At 50.6% G+C, this 22,420-nt stretch overlaps 9 protein-coding genes across 11 annotated transcripts; 4 read left to right on the forward strand and 5 right to left on the reverse strand.

Annotated features, from left to right (window-relative positions):
* Positions 1-189: 189 nt before the first annotated feature.
* On the forward strand, positions 190-1,558 carry AAFC00_006933 (uncharacterized protein; the record flags this gene model as incomplete). Its single annotated transcript, XM_069346960.1, has 3 exons — positions 190-265; positions 491-1,216; positions 1,293-1,558. 3 exons carry the CDS (start codon positions 190-192, stop codon positions 1,556-1,558), a joined length of 1,068 nt encoding a protein of 355 aa, XP_069199839.1.
* Positions 1,559-2,021: 463 nt separating this feature from the next.
* Positions 2,022-3,948, reverse strand: AAFC00_006934 (uncharacterized protein; the record flags this gene model as incomplete). Its single annotated transcript, XM_069346961.1, has 3 exons — positions 2,022-3,517; positions 3,583-3,734; positions 3,788-3,948. 3 exons carry the CDS (start codon positions 3,946-3,948, stop codon positions 2,022-2,024), a joined length of 1,809 nt encoding a protein of 602 aa, XP_069199840.1.
* A 798-nt stretch (positions 3,949-4,746) lies between these two features.
* On the reverse strand, positions 4,747-5,580 carry AAFC00_006935 (uncharacterized protein; the record flags this gene model as incomplete). The annotated part of the gene is made up of 2 exons (XM_069346963.1): positions 4,747-5,450; positions 5,502-5,580. 2 exons carry the CDS (start codon positions 5,578-5,580, stop codon positions 4,747-4,749), a joined length of 783 nt encoding a protein of 260 aa, XP_069199841.1.
* Positions 5,581-6,041: 461 nt separating this feature from the next.
* On the forward strand, positions 6,042-6,636 carry AAFC00_006936 (uncharacterized protein; the record flags this gene model as incomplete). 2 transcript variants are annotated; one of them, XM_069346964.1, is made up of 3 exons in its annotated part: positions 6,042-6,183; positions 6,279-6,542; positions 6,611-6,636. In XM_069346964.1, 3 exons carry the CDS (start codon positions 6,042-6,044, stop codon positions 6,634-6,636), a joined length of 432 nt encoding a protein of 143 aa, XP_069199842.1. The 2 variants fall into 2 exon arrangements, with proteins under 2 accessions (XP_069199842.1, XP_069199843.1); XM_069346965.1 differs by having other exon boundaries at positions 6,099-6,183.
* A 465-nt stretch (positions 6,637-7,101) lies between these two features.
* AAFC00_006937 (uncharacterized protein) lies at positions 7,102-9,558 on the reverse strand (the record flags this gene model as incomplete). The annotated part of the gene is made up of 7 exons (XM_069346966.1): positions 7,102-8,052; positions 8,106-8,735; positions 8,787-8,989; positions 9,055-9,201; positions 9,260-9,347; positions 9,416-9,453; positions 9,528-9,558. 7 exons carry the CDS (start codon positions 9,556-9,558, stop codon positions 7,102-7,104), a joined length of 2,088 nt encoding a protein of 695 aa, XP_069199844.1.
* A 4,875-nt stretch (positions 9,559-14,433) lies between these two features.
* On the forward strand, positions 14,434-14,958 carry AAFC00_006938 (uncharacterized protein; the record flags this gene model as incomplete). The annotated part of the gene is made up of 1 exon (XM_069346967.1): positions 14,434-14,958. One exon carries the CDS (start codon positions 14,434-14,436, stop codon positions 14,956-14,958), a length of 525 nt encoding a protein of 174 aa, XP_069199845.1.
* An 83-nt stretch (positions 14,959-15,041) lies between these two features.
* AAFC00_006939 (uncharacterized protein) lies at positions 15,042-15,605 on the reverse strand (the record flags this gene model as incomplete). Its single annotated transcript, XM_069346968.1, has 3 exons — positions 15,042-15,068; positions 15,121-15,347; positions 15,404-15,605. 3 exons carry the CDS (start codon positions 15,603-15,605, stop codon positions 15,042-15,044), a joined length of 456 nt encoding a protein of 151 aa, XP_069199846.1.
* Positions 15,606-16,606: 1,001 nt separating this feature from the next.
* Positions 16,607-18,174, forward strand: AAFC00_006940 (uncharacterized protein; the record flags this gene model as incomplete). 2 transcript variants are annotated; one of them, XM_069346970.1, is made up of 4 exons in its annotated part: positions 16,607-16,885; positions 16,936-16,998; positions 17,072-17,713; positions 17,779-18,174. In XM_069346970.1, 4 exons carry the CDS (start codon positions 16,607-16,609, stop codon positions 18,172-18,174), a joined length of 1,380 nt encoding a protein of 459 aa, XP_069199847.1. The 2 variants fall into 2 exon arrangements, with proteins under 2 accessions (XP_069199847.1, XP_069199848.1); XM_069346969.1 differs by having other exon boundaries at positions 16,610-16,885.
* Positions 18,175-20,091: 1,917 nt separating this feature from the next.
* On the reverse strand, positions 20,092-21,598 carry AAFC00_006941 (uncharacterized protein; the record flags this gene model as incomplete). Its single annotated transcript, XM_069346971.1, has 4 exons — positions 20,092-20,137; positions 20,205-21,054; positions 21,113-21,445; positions 21,547-21,598. 4 exons carry the CDS (start codon positions 21,596-21,598, stop codon positions 20,092-20,094), a joined length of 1,281 nt encoding a protein of 426 aa, XP_069199849.1.
* Between the last annotated feature and the right edge of the window lie 822 nt (positions 21,599-22,420).

A 22,420-nucleotide genomic window follows, 5' to 3' on the forward strand; every position in this document is an offset into this window, starting at 1 on the left:
TCCTATTTTCATTGGTATAGTGCACGACTAGAGCGACGTGCAATAACCACTTTCGTTCAAAAAGCAAGGAGAAGCAAACGCTGTCTCCGCACCCCTCATTTTCGAAACCCCCGCCCGCAGCGACATTTGCGGGATCGCAAGATCCATAATATCCCATCACAGGCAGGCAAACCTCCAAGTCCAGATCCGATGGCAGAGACAACGAAGATGACAGAAGCGGAGGCGCTAGTCACACGCTTCCAGTTTGAGCGGCTGTTGAATCAAGGTAACTATCACCACCACCACCACCGTCGTCCATCCATCCATCCATCCATCCATCCATCCACGAATGCGTTATGTGTAGAAACGAGAAAAAAAAGCCACACATTCCAACCACCACACCACAATTCCATCATCTTATATAGCGAAGAAAACGTGAATTACAAATTAGAGAAGCGAGGAAGAAAGCAAATTATTGACTATTAAACGCTTTATTCGCGTAAAACCAAAGACCAAGCCGGGCGCAGAATAGTCCTCAAGGGATCCATAGACGGGCAACCAGCCATCCTGCTCGCCGAGCGGGCAGCCTTCCAGTCCGAATCAAGCTACCTGCACACCCTCCCGACCTCTCTGGCGCACATCCGTAACCTCGGCGACAACGATGTCTATCGATGGTATCTGGCGTGCACCAAGTCGTCCTCATCTTCATCAGCAGCATCAGCCGACAACAGCAGCAACGATGAGGGCAACGACGCCTCATCGTCAGGGCCGCCACCACCAGCGGATCTGAAAATCAACCTCATCTACCCATGCACAGACAAGCACATCAAGAAGTACACGGCGCAAGCGGTGCGGCTCGTGACCGAAACCGCATCCATCTACGCCTCGTACGTGCGGCCGTACATGCAATCGCAGCGCGACGAAGGCCGTTTGAACTGGGTGTACAACATCATCGAAGGGCGGACGGAGCAAGAAGACGTGCTGTTCCGCTCGCCCGCTGAATCAACGCCTGCAGACGAGAGGTTCCTGCTACTCCCTGATCTGAACTGGGATCGCGAGACGCTCGGCGCCCTGCATCTCCTCGCCCTCGTCGAGAGACGGGATATCTGGAGCGCGAGAGATCTCAGGAAGGCGCATGTGCCGTGGTTGAGGCACATGATGGCCGGCCTGGCTGATCAGGTCGTGAGGCTGTATGACGGCAAGATCGAGCGCGATATGCTCAAGTTTTACGTCCACTGTAAGTCTCTCTCTCTCCTCTCTCTGTCTTCTCTTCTTTTCTATCTTGGACGACATGTGTAGTTGACAATCTACAGACCAACCGACCTACTACCACTTCCATATCCACATCGTGCACGTCGGTCTCGAGGCCGGCGCCACCCAAGCGGTGGGCAAAGCTCTGTCCCTCGACAACATCATCAGTCAACTGGCGACCATGAAGGGCGCCGACGACAACGATCAGTCTGTGGGTCTCGATGCAGTCGATCTGACTTATGCGGTTTCTGAGGGCAGTGATCTCTGGACGGAGATTTTCCTGCCGCTCAAGGAAGGGCGAACGCCGACTGTTGGTGGATCTAACTAGGAATGGAGATCCCCTTCTATTATTGGTGGGCTTCTTCTTCTCTTGCGATTGGATTCGTGGGATCAGACTAGAAGATAGATTCCTCTCCTTAGGCAAAGAATATACATTTTTGAAGATCTGACACGACTTGGTAACGGTGCTTTGTAAAACTTGACATTGGAGACATTGACGTGAAATAATTGTATTAATGTTTATTCTGATAGTGATAGCTTTCGTGCGAGATATAGTACTCTCGTCTCCGTGTTGATGCGACATGAGGCAGGCATCCATGCACATACACCCTCCTCCTTGTTGGTAATATCTATGCGTAGCGTCGTCTATAGCAGTCGTTTTCATGCTATCCATTGCAAACGTCAAACATGCCCACTCCTCTTTCGGAGAAGAACCCCCAAGAACAGTTAAAAAAACCCCAAAACTCCTTCGCTATGTGATGCAGTGGTGTTATTGAAGAAAAGAAATTGCCTCAGTTGTGGCGGTCATCGTGGTCGTCTTCATCCGCCACACCGAGGACTGCCTCGCTCAATCGTCTGTCCCACCATTCCGTGGGTGTGGTAGCGGCGTGAGTGACTGATGTATTGCGTGTCGGTGGCACTGACTTGTTCTCCCGATCCTCCCTTTCGAGCGCCAGTCTCTGCGCTGCTTGTTCTGCGGCCATTGATGTTCTGTCCGAAGAACCCGAGAAGGTCTTTTTGTGTATCGAGTGTCTTATGCTGTTGTATGAAGTTGAGCGCATAAAGCTGCTGCGACTCCTGGTCGGCTTGTGTTCTTCGTGGTCAATGTTCGCCTCCTGGTCGACAGATGTGCGGCTTCGTACGGTCGACAGATGCGATCTTATCCTCTCCATTCGGAAACGCCAGAACATGAAGCTGCCAACGAAGGACCCGTCGCTGCCTGGAATCTGTCTCCATGGCTTTTCTCTAAACCCGAAGATTATGCAGTCCACGGCACCGAGCGAGCACTGGCATATGGCGGCTACCAGCGCGAGACCATAGACCGGATGGCGAGCATAATAATTCGAGTAGTTCATGCTATGGTAGACGAACGGAATTGCCCACATGATCATGTAAGCGACTGGATAGATGAACAAAAGACGCAATTGCCTCTGAATTGCCCTACGGCGCTTTTTCAGGGGTGTATCCTCCGAGATCTGATCACACTCTGGTGCGCCGGGCGCATCTGTACGGACTTCTTGGATTGGAGCCAGTGGATGGACCCCTTCGGGCGAGACATCGCCGGCATTGTATCTAAATGAATAGGTCGCAGCCACATTGGGTGCATTTCTTTTCAACTCTGCGAATGGGTGGTTTTCTGTGTTCATCGTGCTATCGTGACGGAAAGCAACACGGCTACCACGACGAGATTCGGTCCCGGGTTCCGGTCCGTTTGGTCCTGGAGCTGGTCCTCCAGGAGCTTGTGCAAAGGATGGCACCGCCCAGTTCATCTCTGGCACATCTAATCGTTGACGGTCTACCTCTCCTGGCGACACATCACCGTGGCCGGCTGACCAATCTGCCGTATCGTCGGAGTCGAAAGAACCAGGAAGGCCTTTTGCTTTCGTCGTGCGTGGCGTGGTTGTCGCCAGGTCTTCACTTTTAAGTGCGACATCATTAGACGAGAATTGGTCTCCGGGCGTAGCGAAGACCGAGAACCCAGATCCAACATGCACGTAGATGCGAACGACGACGAACATGACGTAGATCCATATCAAGTATCTCGGGATCCATGTGAGGGCGAGTCTGTACCAAAACGGCCGGATGGGCAGGGTGCAGAATGGGCCATTGGAGACGTAGCCACTCTGATCATTCACAAAAGCCAGAGAGGCACTCAATATCGGCCACAACACATACACAGCTAATGCAGTGTGTCGAAATCGATAGAGCCCATCGTGGCCGAATAGCTTACTGGTAGAGCTGAAAATCTGCAAATACATGTGCACCGATATGAGCAATATTGCCACATCTATTTTGCTGACTATTAGACTTGTGCAATCAAGCAAGAGCTTCAACTACGATGTCTGCACTCACCACATGACTCGATGGCCGCTTGTAACAAGAATCCATTGGCCTGGCAGAAATCGGACGACGTCTTTATAGCTCCCATCTGCAGAGAAACAGCGGCGAATACGAGATACCAGATAGATTTGAGTGTGTCGCTGAGGATTAGATTCAAGATGAGACTGGATCCATGTCAATTGTTTGGCGGGTCACTTTGTTTGTCGAGTATGCGAACCTTCGCCTGAAGTTCCGCTTCATCAAGAGAAACCAGTACAGCGTAATCAAACAAGCAAAGACACTGACAGCGGCAAAGCTCACAGCCACTATCTGAATACTCCGTGATTGAACATGAGTAAGAATGGTAGACGGATTTCTAAGATGACCTCCGAGCCCCATGTTGACGGAGGCTTGCTTGAACCTCCCACGTTGTATTGCCTCTCCGAAGTGATGAAGGAGAGTTGGACAAAAGTAAGAAATGCCATGACGGCGCTGGATGTCTGAGGGATAGGTTAACAATGATGTAGAATTGCTTTGAGTTGCCGTTGCCAAGTTCGTCATATTGACTTAGCAAGCCTTCGCAGATGCAGGTCTCGCCAGTGCAAACGTCGTTCCGCCGTGAGTCCAACGGCGTCCGCTGCACGGTTCCTAGTGCAACGCGACTATTCCTCAAATAGTGGTTTCTGGACCATTTAAATCATTTAATGTCGAGTATTTAAGACACCCATTTGCAACGTTTTAACATCAACTTTGGGACTGGCGGATGCAAATAAGGACAACTCTTATCAGCGGGTGCAGAATAAACTTTTGTCGATCCTCTCGTGTTTGGGACCGGTAATAGCGATGAGAGACAAAGAGTCTCACATTACCGTGGTGTGCCGCAAGCAACAGCATTCCGATCTATTCTACTTAAAAATCGTCAGATCCATGTCGTACAGGTGTGGGCTACAATGCTCCCAGCTAGTATGTTCAATCGTGTACCAACCAACCGATAAATTCACACCCACGCCGGGGTGATAGACCATTATCCGGTAGAGGAATGCAATACAGCGGTGATTGGGGTTGCACATACTGTCAGCATCTTAGTGGAACGAGAATCTCGGTGGTTGTCAGCTGTGGAATGTACTGTCTGCTCGTCGCGTCATGTGGGCGATTAAAGCAAAAATCTAGCGGGTAGTGTATAGAAAAAATACGACTTCAATCAAAAGACTGTGATAATGCAATGAGACTGAAACGTAAATCGCCGCCTCCTGCTTCTGATTCACGCTTGAGAAAGCTTCTGACCCCTAAATCAAGGGCCTTCTCACTCAGAACATCGTCTTCGGGACCTAACTCGCCACGGTCGAGTGGGCCTTTGCGCCGACCGTCCATCTCCCAAAGATGGTTGGACTTTGTTGATTTCACGAAGCAAACATAGTGTAGATCTACGCTGTCCTCTGCCGGTGGCGCAGACGTGTCTCCCTCGGTCGCAGCACTTTGGTGCGCAGACTCGAGAGCTTTCGATTCGTACAAGAGATCCGCGCGTGCTTCGGGTTGCAGAGGAATGGCATCGCGGAGTAACCCAGCGAGGCTAGATTCGGAATCGATGAAGGATCGAGCAGGACCGTTACTGACTCCATGTAGAAGTCCGATCAGGCCGCAAGCGTTGCCGATGGTCTGCTTGTACCATATGACTTCTTCGTCAGGACCAGATCCAGCATAGTGTGGTTTGGCTGAGTCCTCCCGAATGCGGAAGCGTTCATATGTATCACTGACAGGGAACACCAGAAGCAGCGCATAAGCTGGACGAGGTACAAAGGCTAGAAGGTCAGGATCATCGATGCTATAGACATCGTGGAAGGCGATCTGCTTTGATAGTCCTAGTTTATGTAGCAGAGAGCTCATCACTTCGGGATTGTTTTCTGACTACTTGTCAATATGTCTTCCTCTTGTGGCATGTAAAACAATCTTACCTAAAGGAATGAACTTCTTTTTACCCGATGTTGGGCTAAAGTCCATGTGGTCGTGGACGTTGGATGTAGCCGATGCCATGTCTTATCACCCCTTTGGTTCGACAGATGGTTCTTGGTCACCGTCTATATGCGAGTGGAGTTCACGTCCTACAAGGCTGTGGTGGTAAAAGGATAAAATAGACGTCTTAAGAGCTCGGACAGTAATGTATGGCCGGAGAAGTAGATGACCAGATTGCTATAGCATCTTATACAGTGAACTATTCTATGGTGTCTAAGCTTCCAGCGAAGCTACCATCGAGGCTGAGTCAGCGGGCTTGGGGACGTCACTGTGCTTGACTTTCACATGCACTCCTACACTGTGTCTTGGTGTGGAAACTCATAGTCGACTACCAGACCTTACTTTATCCTTACTGGTCAAACAACAAACGGGAAAAATATTACACTCCCTCGACATACATCTACTGCACGTTTCTCCATCAACTCGTTTGGGCAGACTCTTCGCCGAAGCATTTTCGCACCATTCATACTTTGTGAATCGCCATGGGTTCAGTCGTCCTTCCTCACTTGAACACCGGTTGGCATGTGGACCAAGCCATCATGTCCGAAGAGGAGCGTCTGGTCGTGATCCGGTTCGGCCGTGATTGGGATCCAGACTGCATGCGTCAAGATGAAGTCCTCTACCGTAAGTCAAATCAGTCCATGCTTCCACCAAACAGCCTACGAGCGGAAAGAAGAAGAAAAAACAGACTCTAACGTCACTACTGGGTGGATAAACAGGCATCGCCGACCGAGTCAAGAATTTTGCTGTAGTCTACGTCTGCGACATCGACCAAGTGCCCGACTTCAACAAAATGTACGAGCTGTACGATCCCGTGACAATCATGTTCTTCTTTCGCAACAAACACATGATGTGCGATTTCGGCACGGGAAACAACAACAAGCTCAACTGGGTGTTGGAAGATAAACAGGAGCTTATAGATATCATTGAGACGATCTATCGGGGTGCGAAGAAGGGTCGTGGTCTTGTCGTTAGTCCTAAAGGTGCGTCAAGAGGGCTTGTTGGGAACCATCTGCCAGAGGCTGTCGTGTACTGACTTCGTCCTGTTCAGACTACTCCACGCGCTACCGCTATTAAATTGCAATAACACTACGAAACGAAGACAATGATTTTGCGAATTACCGGATACAGGGCTGGCGTTGGCGTTGACGCAGAAGGTTGCTCCTTCCCCCACTGACATATGGTTGGTCTACCTACTACATGAATCAAACGTCTCATAGAGCAGTGATAGCTAATACGAAACATGTGGAAAAAGAGATTATGGCCACGCAGAGATTCTGGATATGTACAGCAGCTATTTTTTGCCTACACGCTACCGGGACCTTGGGATGACCCAGGCACCGTAGGTAAGAATTGTTCAGCATGTGCTGTGTAGCAGATCTCCGGACACGTAAGTTATTGTGACATGGGAGTTCGACTGCTGTAATGTGTATAATCTTCGAGACTGTCTATATTGCTCTTGTGACATGCCTACACACTGTCGATTATATTGTAAAGTAATGAGGTGTCCCAGATTCATCCGTACAATTGTAGCAAAGGAGATTAGTGACGTTTACTCGAGAAAAAGTGTCGTTTCTTCTTCTCCTTTTCTGGCTCCTTTGTGGGTTTCGATGATGTTTGGGAATGCGACGAGTTTACCGCCGCTTTCGAGGGTGTATGTGCGCTTGCCGCCACAGGCGCGGGGGAGTGAGATGTCGCCGCTGCTGGCGCCTTCTGTACTGGCTGCTGTACCGGTTTGGGAGGCTCCTCGGGCTCGAATAGATGCGCGGGAGCCTTCGGCTGAGGCATCTCCGCCGGGATGCCGAGACGACGCTTGTCGACGCCGAGGTCTCCCACTTGTCGCACGAAGAGTGCTGGTGTCAACATGTGGCTGGTCACCAAGAAGATGTCCTTGTTCATTCGTCTGGCTAAATCGTAGCAGACACGGCTCTCAGAATAAGTGGCACCGCCAGCCATGAAGACAATCACCCGTTGTCTGGGTTCGTTGCTAGTAGTCTTACTCTTGGCCCAGGTCGGCTTGGCTGAGCGTAATGAAGTCGCCGACATGTCGACATCTGCCCCTCCAGCGTCCAGTGGAGGTTTTGTATACGGGAAGATGGCGGGATCCACACTGTTCGTGCTGTGGCCGGTCAGTAAAGACTGCAGGGCAGGCTCGAAGCGACTGAGAGCATATTCTTCCTGTGCCATGGTGGGTGGCGGTGTTTGTGGGAATAGCGGGGCTGGCACGGGTCGCGAATCCTTGAGGTTCCTCGCCACACGAGCGCCGAGGTGCTCCAGGTTCCGTAGCACTTCAGCATCCTGAAGGGGTAATTGCGAATGAAGGATTAGCTTCTGGAGATCTGCTGGGAGAAGGCCATCCTTGTATAGCAAGAACAGAGCAATCAAGCGCAACCGATCCGGGTGCGCTATGTTCTCGTCGTCGAGCGTTCTGACCACCTGGTCAGCCAAATTCTTGGGTTTTCGGTAGTCCTCGTCGAGGCCAGTGGCAAGAATCTACGGCCGTCTGTTAGTAGGCACGTAGGCATTTCATGGCTGAGTCGCCTCACCTGTTCTACGGATGCCAAGTCGGGAAGTTTGTTGCGCTGAAAGATGTTCATGCACTCCTGGGCCATACTAAGGTGTAGCGAATAAGCCTCTTTCATTTCTGTGAATTGCGGTAACCCGGCAAGCATGTCCTTGATGGCGTTGAGGCTGTTCGCGTTGTCGTCGGTTTTTGTGAAATGTGGATTCTCGTCTATGAATTTTTGAAAGTCGCCCATGATCTTTTCAATTGTGTCTTTCATGTGCCGATGTCGATTTTCGACCCATATGTGATCTTTTTCGGATATCTCGACTTCCTTCTCCTGTTGGTCGGGGCGGTCCTGGTTCACAATGGTCTTGTAGGTGACCTTGTCCCCATCCTTGATGGGCAACAAGTCGTGGGCCATGGCCTGATAGGTAAACTCGTGCAGAAGCGGGGCGAATAGATCCATGGATCGGTCCGTGATGTACAGGACACCCCTCGGTCGATTTGAAGGCGGCGGGAAGTCCTCGTGAAACTTGGCATAAAGATCGAGTTCGTCTTGGACAAAACGGGCGAGGTGTGAACAGAGTACGCTGGCCTCGTGGGTGGGAAGGCGAGGCCGATAGTAGCGGATGGTAGGGTATTCGCCCAAGGCTACACACACGCCGACAATCTGGTAAAGTCAGGAGATGACGGAAGACGTTGACAGGATAGCAGGAGGTACCTTTTGGGCGACGTCTTCCAGGTGCTGTCTGACCAGGTTGTTACAGGCAGGATGGTACAAGACAGGAAAGCTCCAGGGATCTCGGAAGACGACAAGATGGGATTCTCTCGGGTAGAAGTCGACATTCAGGACACGAAATAGAGTGATTTGTTCTCTCGCAATAGTGGATTTGTCTATGCGGGCTCGAAGGGCCGGGTGTAGTACTGTGGTTCGGGATCAGCCAGGGGCACGGAGGGCGCGGGTGTGGAGGCAGGGAGATAAAACGCACGAGAAGTCCAAAGCAGATTTGTTTTCCGGTAGCGCCGTCGTTCAAAGTCAGCCATGAGGCAATCGACTATATGGGGTTTAGGGGTAAGGAAGTATATAGCGTCGACATCGCGGTTAGTGGGCCGTCGCTCTTCGATCTGTTCAATGTCTGGAGAGCGAGTCAGGAATGGACATGACGCGCAGGGTGGTATGGAGACTGATCGTACGGGTGATGTTCTCGTTCAGGATATCATCTTCCTTGATGATGTTCTCGAGCAGCTTGCGACTGTACTCGTCCAAGATGAGCACTTTCCACTAAAAGCACAAAGGTTTCAGCACGAGGTAAGATGGACAGTGGGCGAGGTTCGCGAAGGACAGCCTACTTCGCCGCGGGTGGTTTTCCTCAGGACATCGAGAATGACTGTTGACGGCACGACGATTCTTAGTTATCATGTTTCTCGTATGCAGCAATGCCTGCTCCTTGGAGAAACATACGGTGTCTCTGCAGATCTATGATGGATCCCATTGCGGGGCTCGGGGCGGAGGTGGTGCGGAAGTCACGCCCTGCCCAATCGGGATCCCTGGACGACAAGAGTGTGATTGGCAATTGGGGTATTGTATTTCTGTCGTGATTGTATCGAGAAGTTCTAGTGGACTTTCTGAAGAATCGTGGAAGTCGAGTCGTAAAGGAGATTGAGCGATTGGACTGAGCTACAGTAGCTGGAGATCCCCGGTTGGGCTCATGGGAGAGACACAAGAAGTGGAAGGAACGACGTCAGAGGAAGTCGCAATTATAGAACACAGAAGTCGCGGAAGTTGTATGAGGTAAGGTAGCTTAGGGTACCTTAAGGTATGTCGGATAATTAGCCAGCCAGGCGCAAGGCTCACTTTACTGTCGTATTGGTTTGATTTGAGGCAGGAGGGTTGACCAGGACTAATTCAAATGCTAATTAATCTTCGGCGATCGGTGTTCGGTGCATGGTCGGACTGTCGCTCGGTAGCGGGGGTGGGGGGATGAAGGGGCAGCAGAGGCAAGGGAGATGACGGCGGACGTGGCGGAGCGGAAGAGGTGGCGGTGGCAATGACGGTCACTTACAGCCTTGACATTAATTATTGACGATTTCCGCCGGCGCAATCATTAATCATTGCTTGGACCCTGGCTCTTTTCCAACTTTATTGTCTTCAATGACTGGGAAGAATAATTATCATTTCTATTATCATTTCATAATTCATTCCTGTATTGTGTCTGGCAAACAAAATCGCCGCCCTTTCTCCACCTCACCGAATCTCAAAACACTCTTTCCTATTTCAACAACGACCTTGGCATGATGGAAGCTGGACTTGACAGACTTTCCGTTTAAAGAAAACATTCGGCATCCTAACAATAGTTCATTGGCGATCTGTAATTATATAGCTGAGCAACGTGCCTCAACCATTCAACCACTCGAGATCCTGTATCTAGTGGAAGACCATCTACAGTCGGGTTTTGAGACACATCCAGCTGGGGGGATATCGCCCATAGCACTCTATGGAGACCGGCAAATGCCTTCTTTGCGCATTCCGCCACCAGCGATTGACACAAGCACCTCGATCTTCTTTACGCAACAGCCAACACCGTCTCACGCAGAGCAGTCTCCCGTCACGCTCTGCACGTCGCACTTATGCTTCATATCGGCCATTCACGCGCCAGCTTTCGGAATATCGTCACCAGAATGATCGTGGACGAGGCGAAGGAACTGGACCCGGGACCAAGCGAATACCCGGTATAGGTCCGGGTAGGGGAAAAGAAAAAGGCTGGAGTCTAGGAGGTGGCAGTGGGCCGGGCGGCAGTGGGCGCAGAGGTGGCGACAAGGGCTCCAGATTATTCAATTCCTACAAGCCAAAGTTCACAGACATCTTCCCCGAGCGATTAAAGGCTGTCAAAGGCGAACTTGCTGATGCGCCCATTGCAAAACAGCAAAATCCTGGCGATCCTCCATTCAACCAGCTGTGGCGCGACTTCGTGGCTACTTTGGATCCGTCCAAAACCACCAACTCTTCGTTACTTACAAAGAGCCCCGGTGCTACTGTTTCCGTCATACAATCCCTGAGAGATGCCTTCTATGAGCGCGGTATCAACAGTCTTGACGACCGCATCAAATACGCCTTCTACGATCATGTCACTGGCTCTCGCTTCACTCCGTCTGACATACGCAACCAGAAGGCGCTTGCCGATTTGCGCTACCCTACCGAATGGTTCCCCGCCACACGAACTCGCCATCGAGAGATCCATCTCCACGTTGGACCCACGAATTCAGGAAAGACCTATCATGCGCTGAAACGCCTTGAGCAGGCCGAGAGTGGTGTCTATGCCGGTCCGCTGCGTCTTCTGGCCCACGAGGTCTATACCAGAATGAATGCTCAGGGCAAGCGCTGCACACTGATCACTGGCGAGGAGCGACGAAGTCCCGACGATTCTCTTACAGCACCCATGCAGAGCTGTACTGTCGAGATGATGCCTCTCAACAGAGAACTTGACGTTGCGGTCATCGATGAAATCCAGATGATCGGCAGTGCAGACCGTGGTTGGGCCTGGACCCAAGCTGTCCTGGGTGTCAAGGCCAGAGAGCTGCACCTCTGCGGTGAAGCCAGAACCGTTCCATTGGTTCGCGAGATCTGTGCCTCGATTGGCGAGAAGCTTCACGTGCACGAATACACACGTCTCAGTCCCCTCAAGATGTCCGACAAGGCTTTGGAGGGCGATTTGAAGGCACTGCGCAAGGGCGATTGCATCGTCAGTTTCAGTGTCATGGGCATCCATGCCCTTCGCAAACAAATTGAGGAAGCTACTGGTAGGAAAGTCGCCACTGTCTATGGCAGTCTGCCGCCGGAAACGCGAGCCCAGCAAGCAAGGCTGTTCAACGACCCCGACAATGACTACGACTTCCTCGTTGCCAGCGACGCCATTGGCATGGGTCTGAACTTAAGCATCAAGCGTATTATCTTCGAGTCATCCTCTAAATTCGATGGCTTCCGACAACGTACCCTTTCCATAGCAGATATTAAGCAGATCGGCGGTCGCGCGGGTCGCTACAAGAGTGCGCACCAGGCAAACGAGTCTGCGAAAGCCGCTCTTAGTGTTGCTGCTGCCAAAGGTGAAGAAGTGCCCCCGCTAGAGGGGGCTACCGAGCCTTCTAAAGCAGATGAGGCTTCAAAGACTCCATCCTCGCCAGTAGAGAAGTCGTCACCCGATGAGGCTACCACTACTATGGGCCTCGTGACCACTTTGGAGAAGTTCGACTTCCCAGTAATAGCAGCAGCCATGAAGGGAGAACCGGAGCCCATCCGCACAGCTGGTATCTTCCCACCCGCCGCCATCGTCGAGCGTTTCGCCACTTATTTCCCTCCCGGAACGCCTTTTTCGTATATCTTACTACGTCTACACGAGCTTTCCCAGATGCATTCGAGGTTCCATCTCTGCGGTCTGCGAGACCAGTTGTGGATTGCTGATCTCATCGAACCTGCTCAGGGTCTCACAACTACAGACAGAAACATCCTCTGCGCGTGCCCGGCAGGCAAGACTGATTCGGAGCTGTGGAAAGTCTTGATGCCTGCCTTCGCAAGGTGTATCGAACAACAAAGAGGAGGCTCTTTGCTTGACATGCCAGAGATGCCACTCGAGACTCTTGAGATGGAGATGTCTGCAAGCAGGGATTACTTGCGCAAACTCGAGCGACTCCATAAAGCTATTGTGGCCTATCTCTGGCTCAGCTACAGATTCAACGGCATCTTCACCACGAGACCATTGGCGTTCCATGTGAAGACTATCGTGGAAGAGAAGATTGAGCAAGTCCTCAGTCAATTCTCTTTTACTGCAGCTCAGAGGAAGAAAATCACTTCTGCCAGGGAACAGTCGATCCTCAAAAGTCTGCAACAGCAAGCTGGTCTTGGCGCACAGAGTTCGGGAGAAGAGTCTACAGCAGCCCAATTTGACCCTGATACCATCTCCCCTCCGGATGATCAGACAAGCTACATAGCAGGTGGCGACCAGTTTGGAGGCGAGGAAGATGCTCTGATCATGGACCCTGCCGAGAGTGTGGCCATTGAAGGTTCATCTGCTTCGAATGAAGCGCCAGTCGACGAACCTGAGCCGAAAGCTTCATCTGACGACTCCTCGGATTCCTCTGGTCTCTGGCCGCTGTCTCAAGCCAACGTTCCCGGCAGAGGTGAACAATTTCGTGGTGCATGATCCCGAAGTGGCTCTCGCCACGGTGTAGTGGCCCACGACCAAATTCTGAGATGTAAAATAGCATGTACTCGAAAGTCTTTCTGAGAAAATACCATTGTATGATTAGCGAAATAGAGAAAACGAACACACTGCATCAACCACTACCTCACTTTGGAATCCTTACTCAGATGTTCCAGAGCCCTAGTACGTAATGAAACGCCTCTTGCTCTGCTTGCCAATAAACGTATGATGAAACCGTATATCGCTATCAGAGCCCATTAGATCTCCTCGCATGTACCACAGCATACGTCTTCCGAGGTTCGAGTCAGGAGGGGCGACCCTGTCTAGTAGCACCACTACCTTAATCCATAGCACAGTTTCAATCAGCATTTTGCACGGTCGCTCGACCCTACATGCGAACACAAATTCTTGTTTCCAAATCTACGGTTACTGCAACAATTTGTTATTCTTGTTTGCGCATTCATTCAATTCACTGTCAGGTTTTGCCACTGGTGTTCCCCTATTACGAGCAATTCACACACCTCAACTTCCACCTTCGACATTCTCCTCACGGCTATCAAGAGACGATATGCACAGTACAACAGAGCACCATGCCGCCCGATCATTCCACTACACCATCCAAAGGCCCTGATTCCAGGCAGGTCGCCTTCCAACCATTGGAGGCAATCTTGTTAAATAATATATACTATCTGATTGCAGATTTTCTCCACATCTAATACATCTGTAAACGGTTGTGTAGTGTAGTGGTAAGCACGTGGGATTTTGACCATGCCCTGTTGTCATGACAGAACGCTTTGCATTCCCGAGTCCCCGGTTCGAACCCGGGCACGACCTCGCTTTTGCGCCTCCGCGCTAGGTACCTTACCTTGTGCTTGTGACTGGTTGGCCCCATTATGGCGTTGTCGTCATCGGTTCGTTTTTTGGTGCCTTGAGTGATGGATGCCGTATTATTGGAATAATCAATTTGCTGACTGAGGCATGTCTCCTTTGTGTTGTATTACAGTGGATAGTTGTATATATTCTCGAGTGTCGGATTACATATATTCTCTCATTAGGAAGAACGTGCGTGCGTGTGGACCAGCAGTGCATCGATACCGACAGTCTGCTGCTTCATACAATATTACTATTACACATATCAACAAACAAACCGAGCGATTGCTGCAGTATACTGCAATGCCGCGCGCGACCAAACCCCACTCACAGCTGCATGCGCCCTCAGCGCCCTGCCCGAAACTCAACCACGCGGGACGAATGAGCTATCGCATAGGCAGAGGCGAGCTCGGCGTGCTCACGTTCGAGCCCTATAAATCCTACCTGTTACCTCTCTGGCGGTTCCGAACTCCTGAGATCGCTCGACAGTCATCGCGACTACTGTGGGACGAGTTCGAGAAGTTTGCCGAACTCAAGGATTTCGTGGGAATGGACATGACGCGCAAGTTCATCCAGATGGGCTTCACGCGCGCCAGACGATATTCAAATCACAAGGGCGGGCGCAAATATGATGGGGATGGGAAGGTGTTGCCGCGGAGTACGGGGCATGCTGATCAGAGTGACAAGGAAGAGGCCAGTGTGATGTTCAAGGAAGTGTGGGAGAGGTGTAAGAGGGATGAGACGTATCTTCGTCTCAAGGGTGAATTTCAAAAGGATCAGAAGGCTTGGGATAAGGAGCAGAAAGACAAAACGAAAGAACCGAGTTGAAACGCCGTGCGCCTGATATCTTCCCTTCAAACCTTTCGCTATGTGGTTCGAATTGATGGCGGACGAAAAGTGATGAAACATAGCTATGCTTCATCGTCGTAAGAATGCATCTGAACTAAGGATTAGTATCGTCTCACAGGCCTCAAGGCGACGACAACTTACGGATTGCGCAAAAGCCATCCACTCCTGCACGCCCTTGATATGAGGGCTGTCATCTAGCGGTTGAGCCTCGTGGTCCCAGACTGTGATCTTGTCGAACGAAGCAGATTCCTTCACGATCTTGACTTCAGGTGCCTCGACATCTGCTTCTTCTTCCTCCTCATCTGCGTCTGCCATGGAGCTGCTTGGAGGCTGTAAAAGGCATCGATCGGTCTTCTCTACAACTACTCCTATAAATGTGTCAAAACGCCATCTAAGACAATAAACCATCAAAGACTTGCACTACCTTTGTAACCTTCAGGTATGTTCAACGCACGACCAATAAGTTTCCGCCCTCGGAAATACGCCATTTCTTTGCCATCCTCACTCGACTGTGGATCCCAATGTCTTTGCGATGCATTAACTTGGCCATTGTGATGTACTTTGCACGGAAGGATGTTGACAAGGCACGCTGGGGCGCTCTTGTCTTGCTTCCGGAGTGCAAGCATTGTGATACGATATCTGTTTACCAATTGACTTGTAGAGTGGTATATGCGTTGTGTACAGGTACAGTAGATGGCTTTGTGAACGTGAAATCAATATCAGTGCGACGCGATTCGACGCGTTGCGTGGCTAAAGCGCGTTCATCTCCGCTCTGTCCCTCGGCGAATCTCACTAATGTCTACCTCATGGTACCTTATCTACTTATACGCAAAAATCCAAGCATGGCAAGCGATATTATATCATTTGCAAGCATGATCACCGTTGGCCAAGTCATACTCGACAGCTGCCTCGACGATAGTGAACAACCATGGTGAATGGATTTTGTTGGTACACGATGGTTCTGCTGCTATATCCATCGCCGCTATCAGATCTTCGGATAGCCCGTCGATTGCCGTGATCGATCTTGAGAAGAGGGGTCCCACTTTTTGACGCGGACCCTGCGTCCGGTCGGGGAAATACAAAAACCGAACTGGTGGGGTTGAAGCTCTTGAGACCTTTTGACGGCGTTTGTTGAGGCATTGTCGGGGCATTGTCGCATTCGATCCATTGTCCATTCACCATGTCCATTTGTTATCATTTTGACTGGGACCCGAACAAATGGAAGCCGTGAATGCAGTCAAGATGCTCAAATCGAGGTTGACCCCGTTGTAGATGGACGAACAATCAGACTGCTTCAAATGATTGTCCCCAGGCTGCGATGCGCCGAAGCCCGCGGAAGCACTAATTTTCATCTAACAGTCTGACAGGAACATGAGCGTCATTAACACCTCTTTAAGGAAAAGACCAAGGAGATATCACACACGTTAACTCCACGGGACTTTCCAATCCATGTCTGCGATGTGTGCATATGCATGCATCGGCGCCGTTGGATTGAGGTATTGCGTAGACAGGTAATTTAAACTCTCCGATGTGACTTGCTTTCGCTGTTGTCGTCTTCTTCAATTGTACGTTGGTGAACATATCTCCGTAGGCGCGTTCGATTTTGCTTCAAACGAGTGTTGCTGCTATGATGATCGCGGATACCCTGACTGCGCCTTTGCAGTCTCTCCGAGGCTATGCTTGGGGTCCGCTAGTAGGCCTTTCGCGCACTGTAGTTCTATCGCTATTGTCGCATATACAAGAAGGCCAGCTCAAGATAGTCGACACTAATGGCAAGATCAGTGTTTATGGTGACGATCAGCTCGCAACGGGCAGCTCGCCAAAGACCATCTACACGCCGCCGCAGGTAGTGTTGACCGTTCACAATGAGACCTTCTGGGTGAGGATGCTGCTGTTTGCCGACATGGTGTGTAGTTCAACAAACAAGGTCGCGTATGGGACTTAATGAAGTTCCAGGGTTTCGCAGAGTCATATATGCTTGGGGAGGTATCGTGTACGGATCTCACGTCTTTCTTCAGGGTGAGTTACACTTCTATCCACAATACATGCTCCGCCGCAACGTAGAGGTTCCTCACTGACACGCCCTCACCAGCTCTTCATATGCAACCGTAACCACTTATCCAATGGCTCCACACTCACGTCGAATCTGTCTGGAAAGGTGTCTTTCCTGTTACGAAAAACGAATACCCTCACAACAGCAAGACTCAACATTGCCGCGCATTATGATATCTCAAATACAATGTTTGCCGCGTTTCTCTCCCCTGACATGACCTATTCATGTCCCATATGGCTACCCAGATCGGATCCCAAGCACGCGGAAGAGTCCCTCGAGCAAGCACAAGAGCGCAAATTGATGCGATTTGTGGAAAACTGCAACATCAAAGAGACAGATCACGTTCTTGAGATAGGCACAGGATGGGGAAGTTTCGCCATCACCGCCGTACGGGCGACAGGCTGCAGAGTCACCAGCCTGACCTTGTCGATTGAGCAAAAGGCTCTAGCAGAAGAGAGGATAGCGGAAGCGGGCTACACCGATAAGATAGAGGTGTTGCTGTGCGATTATCGTGCACTACCAGTGCCAGCCGGTGGACGGGGATTTGACAAGGTAGTGAGCATCGAAATGCTAGAAGCCGTCGGCAGAGAGTTCCTCACGACATACTTCGAATGCATCAACAGACTCTTGAAGAAGGAAGGTGGCATTGCCTGCTTCCAATGCATCACGATGCCAGAGAACGTAAGCTCGTCATCCTACAATCATCACTATTCTCGCAAGCAGTCAACTGACATGGAGACCAAAAGCGTTACGACGCATATAGCAAATCAGACGACTTTATCCGCCGCTACATCTTCCCAGGCGGCCACCTGCCAACCACGACGCAGCTGATCGAAAGCATCAAAGCCGGCTCAGCAGGGACTCTGATCCCTGAATCCCTCGAGAACATCGGACCGCACTATGCCAAAACCCTGCGACTATGGAAAGAGAACTTCATGGCCAATTTCGACTGCGATATCAAGCCCGCGCTCTTGACCGAGCACGAGGGCATGACCAAGAGCGACATCGAGCTGTTCAGGAGGAAGTGGGAGTACTACTTCACGTACTGCGAGGCGGGCTTCGTGAGCAAGACTCTGGGAGACGTGATTCTCACAGTCGGCAGAGAAGGTGCATTGGAGATGATGGAGGATGTGCCGATATAGATAGATTGAGCCCAAGCGAACAAAGAAGAAGAAGAAGAAGAAGAAGAAGAGATGAGCGGAACGCCAGTGGGAGGACTGTAATACGGCTAGACGCAGATGTACTGTACTGCATGCATGCACGCATGTAGCTTGATGGGCGATCCTCTCACCTCATTAGACCCCTAGACTCCAATCCAGGCAAAGCATGTTCACATAAAGATCTTGTGCTACAGATGCCTATTTGACTTGACCTATTGTCCTAAGTCAGACCCTACAATCGAGTGCTACGTATTCAGATATGCCCGATCACCGACCTTGTGTACATCATGGTTGTAATCACATAACCATCTCACTCACGATCGGCTCTCCTTCCCAACGAATGGTACGGCTTCCGTTCTCAGAATTTGCATACAAACGGGCCACAGTCCGCATCGAAAATGAAGAGAGTTATATACACACAGCCCTGTCAATCACTGGAGCATTGATCCCAACTGTTCAAGAAGAAACATGCTCGACAAGGTCAGCAGTTCCCATTCAAGACTGGTCGTCATGGCTTGGCATATCGTATTGCTTTCGCACTTGGAGACCGATTGGAATTTGCTAGCTACTGATCGCATGCGAGTCGCGCAAGGTTGTACACTGATTCTCGGTTGATTAAAAGGACACTCTACGCTCAAAGCCATTAAGCTCTGATACCAGGTATATTCAAACGAGACTCGTCGACTTTTCCAAATTGATACGCATGCTTGCGTATCGCACGTCAGATCGTTTAGTTCTGAGTTGATCAATACTAGGAAGCAACTCATACACAACGTGCTGGTAATGTCAAATTCAAGAAGAAAAAATTTACTCGAAGCAACAGAAGATGTTGAATCGATTGCGGAGTGTGCAGCTTTAACCCAGAGTGGCTAGACTATCAATCGTGTCGCGTCGAGTGGCTTGGAGAAAGCCGTGCATGTTATGGCATAAGAGACGATTGGGATACACCCAGCACTGGCTTTGGTCTTGTACCTGCTAAGAGATGGAAAATATGTTTGTAATGTTTGCGATTTGTTCCAACTGGATGTGGTATGTTACGTTGAGATAGTGATTCCCCAGCGCTACTGAGCATCCCCTCACGATGCAGCGACTGAGAATCAATCATCTATGGTATGCTAGTAGTGGCTCCCAGGGATTGAACATGCGGTACTACTCGCAGTGCTGAGCGAGACAGCGCTATCGAAAATGTCACCTCAGCCACGTGCTGACTGATGGATACAATGACAATAGCCGTCGAATCGTTGATGAGGTGTGGGAGTTAGAGTCCCTGCGTTGATGATGTTATCTCGTCCTCATAGGGTAACCTTTTCCACAGACTCCCAAAGTTATGCTTGCGTCTCGACATAAGATGGGTTCAGTGTGGCTTCCAGACTCGAGTCAGATTTTGTCTTATACAAATCAGACAAGATATCTGGCCGCGGCGCATCTGACATGAGGGCAAGCATCGAGTTGCACTCGAGTCTGAGGTTTGACCGATGCATCAAACACATTGCGAACCCGAAGAGTGACGAACAATAAAGGCCAGTGCTGCTTAAGGCGAGTCGGAGCTCTCAACACTGCCTTCTCAGAGGCCGGACTATACCTCGACACACATGATGGCGCACTCCTGTCGTCTCGACCACAACGAACAGTTCCTCAGCATTGCACGACAACGCGACAGACCGAAGGAGCGCTGTCGGCAGTATAGCCACTTCGGTGTCAGTGGTCAGGTCGTGCATGGCACAAGAGTGTGATCGTTCTTTCAGGACATCTCATCAGTCCATAGATCAATCATTCATCCATTGACCAACCCAATGGACATGACGCTTCTCGAGGATTTGGCAGACAGTGAGAAGAGATGTTCGAACAATGGTGCCGACTGTGTCGTTTTCTGGAACGACGTGTACTTGCTGTTTCTGGCTACTCTGCGTGGTATCCTGTATGGGTATCGCTTTTCTCTCTGACACTGTGAGGCTGGTTAGCGAAAGAGATCGCCACCACTCGAATCTGCATCTGCAGAGGCGGAAGCATACGAGTACTGTCGCACCAGTGCACCCTCGCCTCCTTTCTCCAAATCAATATTGTAAACGAGAAAGTCGCCTTCGCTCGTTGCGACCATGACCTGCGGGGCATTATGAGCCATGGCAACGACACTTTTCACTGGGTTGCCGTTCCGGGCCCGGGGTATTTTCACCCAGGCAAAATCCCGTGCGGGTTCCCATATTTCTGTAACAGCGGAGGGAAGATAGCCCGCAGCACGGGAGACCAAGGAGGTGCTGACGTTCTGCGAGGTGCGTCTCATTATGGACATAAAGCCATGGTTGGTTGGCCGATCGGCAGCACTCTGATCAAGATGGGCCAGAGAAGTGGGATCCAAGGACGAAGAAGGGCTCTCGCTACGATCACGAGAGTCGGGGGTATGCGAAGTCAGAGAAGATGGATCAGGATTTACTTGATCAGAGGGTGATAGGCGGAATATGTGGATTGTCTCGGTGGCGCTTGAGACGCATAGAAGTGTGCTTGTAGCATTGAAAGAGATGCAGTGTATTCGAGCTGGCATGCTTCCACGACGAAATTGGTATAGTTTCCGGGCTGAAGGCAATTCGAATACACGGATGACTGTGCCCTTCTCTGAGGCTGTGGCTAAGAGAGTGCCCTCCTTATTCATGGCTATGCATGACAAAGGAGCCTGATGCGCGGGAATGACCTTGATCTCCTGCATGTCGTTGGCGTCAAAGAGCATGACATGGCCTCCCATGGGTTCGGAGATCCTTTGAGCGTTCGGCGGTACGTGATTCGGTGCGGGATGTTGTAGGTACTCTTTCTTGCGCATAGGATAGGCAACGTAGTTGTTCTCAGAACTGGCCGAGAGGGCACATATGGCTGGAGGACGAAAAGTCAGCGACGAGAGCACAAGCATAGCATGGTGAATGCCACTAACCGTGTGGGTTGGACGGGGTGAGGATCTGATGTAGACTCCGCATGGAAGCGATATCATAGATGAATATTAAATCATCGGTTATGACGAGTAGTCTTGTGCGGTTCAGGCGCAAGGCACCGATCCTCGTGGGAAAGGTGAGCTCGCATATTGTGGACTGACGCTTGGTGTTGACAATGCGCAGCAGCCTAGGTGAGAGGACGAGAGCGATGAGTGAGGTGGAGAAGAGCATCTCGAGGATAGAGACATCTCCAGACGAGCCATTGTCGGTATTCGGCGTTTGAAAATGCAGTTCGAAGGGATCGGTATGATAGGTTCGGATGCCATCAGTGGTGCCTGGTAGAGCCAGGCGATACAAGTCAGTGTTATGAAATAAGCAGGCAACCTTCAGGCAACCTTCAGGCAACCTTCAGGCAGTGGAAACGCGTAAGGCTTACCAACAGCTAGCTGCGTGCAGTCCTGGTTGAATGTGATGTAGTTGAGTGCCATTGCCGTTTCCGTTTGGCGATCGCTCTCGCGGACAGTGGATATGGCCTTGGGGGCAGACGGAGAATGATTAGGTTGTTCGCGGGACTGAAGACCGCTATCTCAGCTGCGCAGGTACCATGTCATGTTGATTAGGCAGGTTGATTAATGGGTTTGGTCTAGTACAGGTTTGTGGAGTTGGTTGTACATGTATGCTTCGGCTGCCCAACTAAGCAATCAAGCTAAGATCGACTCCAGCACGACTTACAGACTCAAGTCCACAATCGTCACTTTGGATGTGAATGGACAAAATTGGCACTGATCAGACTGCATTCATCGCATCTTTCCCACGATTAAGGTTTTATCATGTTGAAATGAGCAGTCATTGTGGTACCTGTAGAGGTTATTCCGATAGAAGGTCTGTGATGATGCGCGGCTAGCAAGTCGCCGACTTGCCCTCGGCTGATCCGGCCTTAAGACAAGAGAGAAAGAGAGAAAGAGAGCTTCAGCACAACCACAAGCAACGGACTCGTGGCCGTAGAACATGGTCTCGACACTTGCTTTTCTGTTGCTTCCGCCGCGTCACCAGCACGCAGGGCAATGCAAAGAAGGAAGATTCGATGAAAGCCAAATTCATAGATCATCATCAGCCGAAACAGCTATTACTGTACGTCCAGATCTGATATATCACAGCTATCGTTGTTTCATCAGCCCTAGGCTTAGGGCAATCACCACCCGTGCGAACCTAGTCGTCAACTGTATCTGCGCACTGATGGTTTATTCTCATCTTCGAATGTAAAGGTACAGTACTTGTGGGAGAGGTGCTGTGAGAAGCCGAGGTGAGGT

This window comes from Neodothiora populina (genome assembly GCF_041146345.1).
Source record: "Neodothiora populina strain CPC 39397 chromosome Unknown canker_contig_8, whole genome shotgun sequence".
NCBI classification, from domain to species: domain Eukaryota; kingdom Fungi; phylum Ascomycota; class Dothideomycetes; order Dothideales; family Dothioraceae; genus Neodothiora; species Neodothiora populina.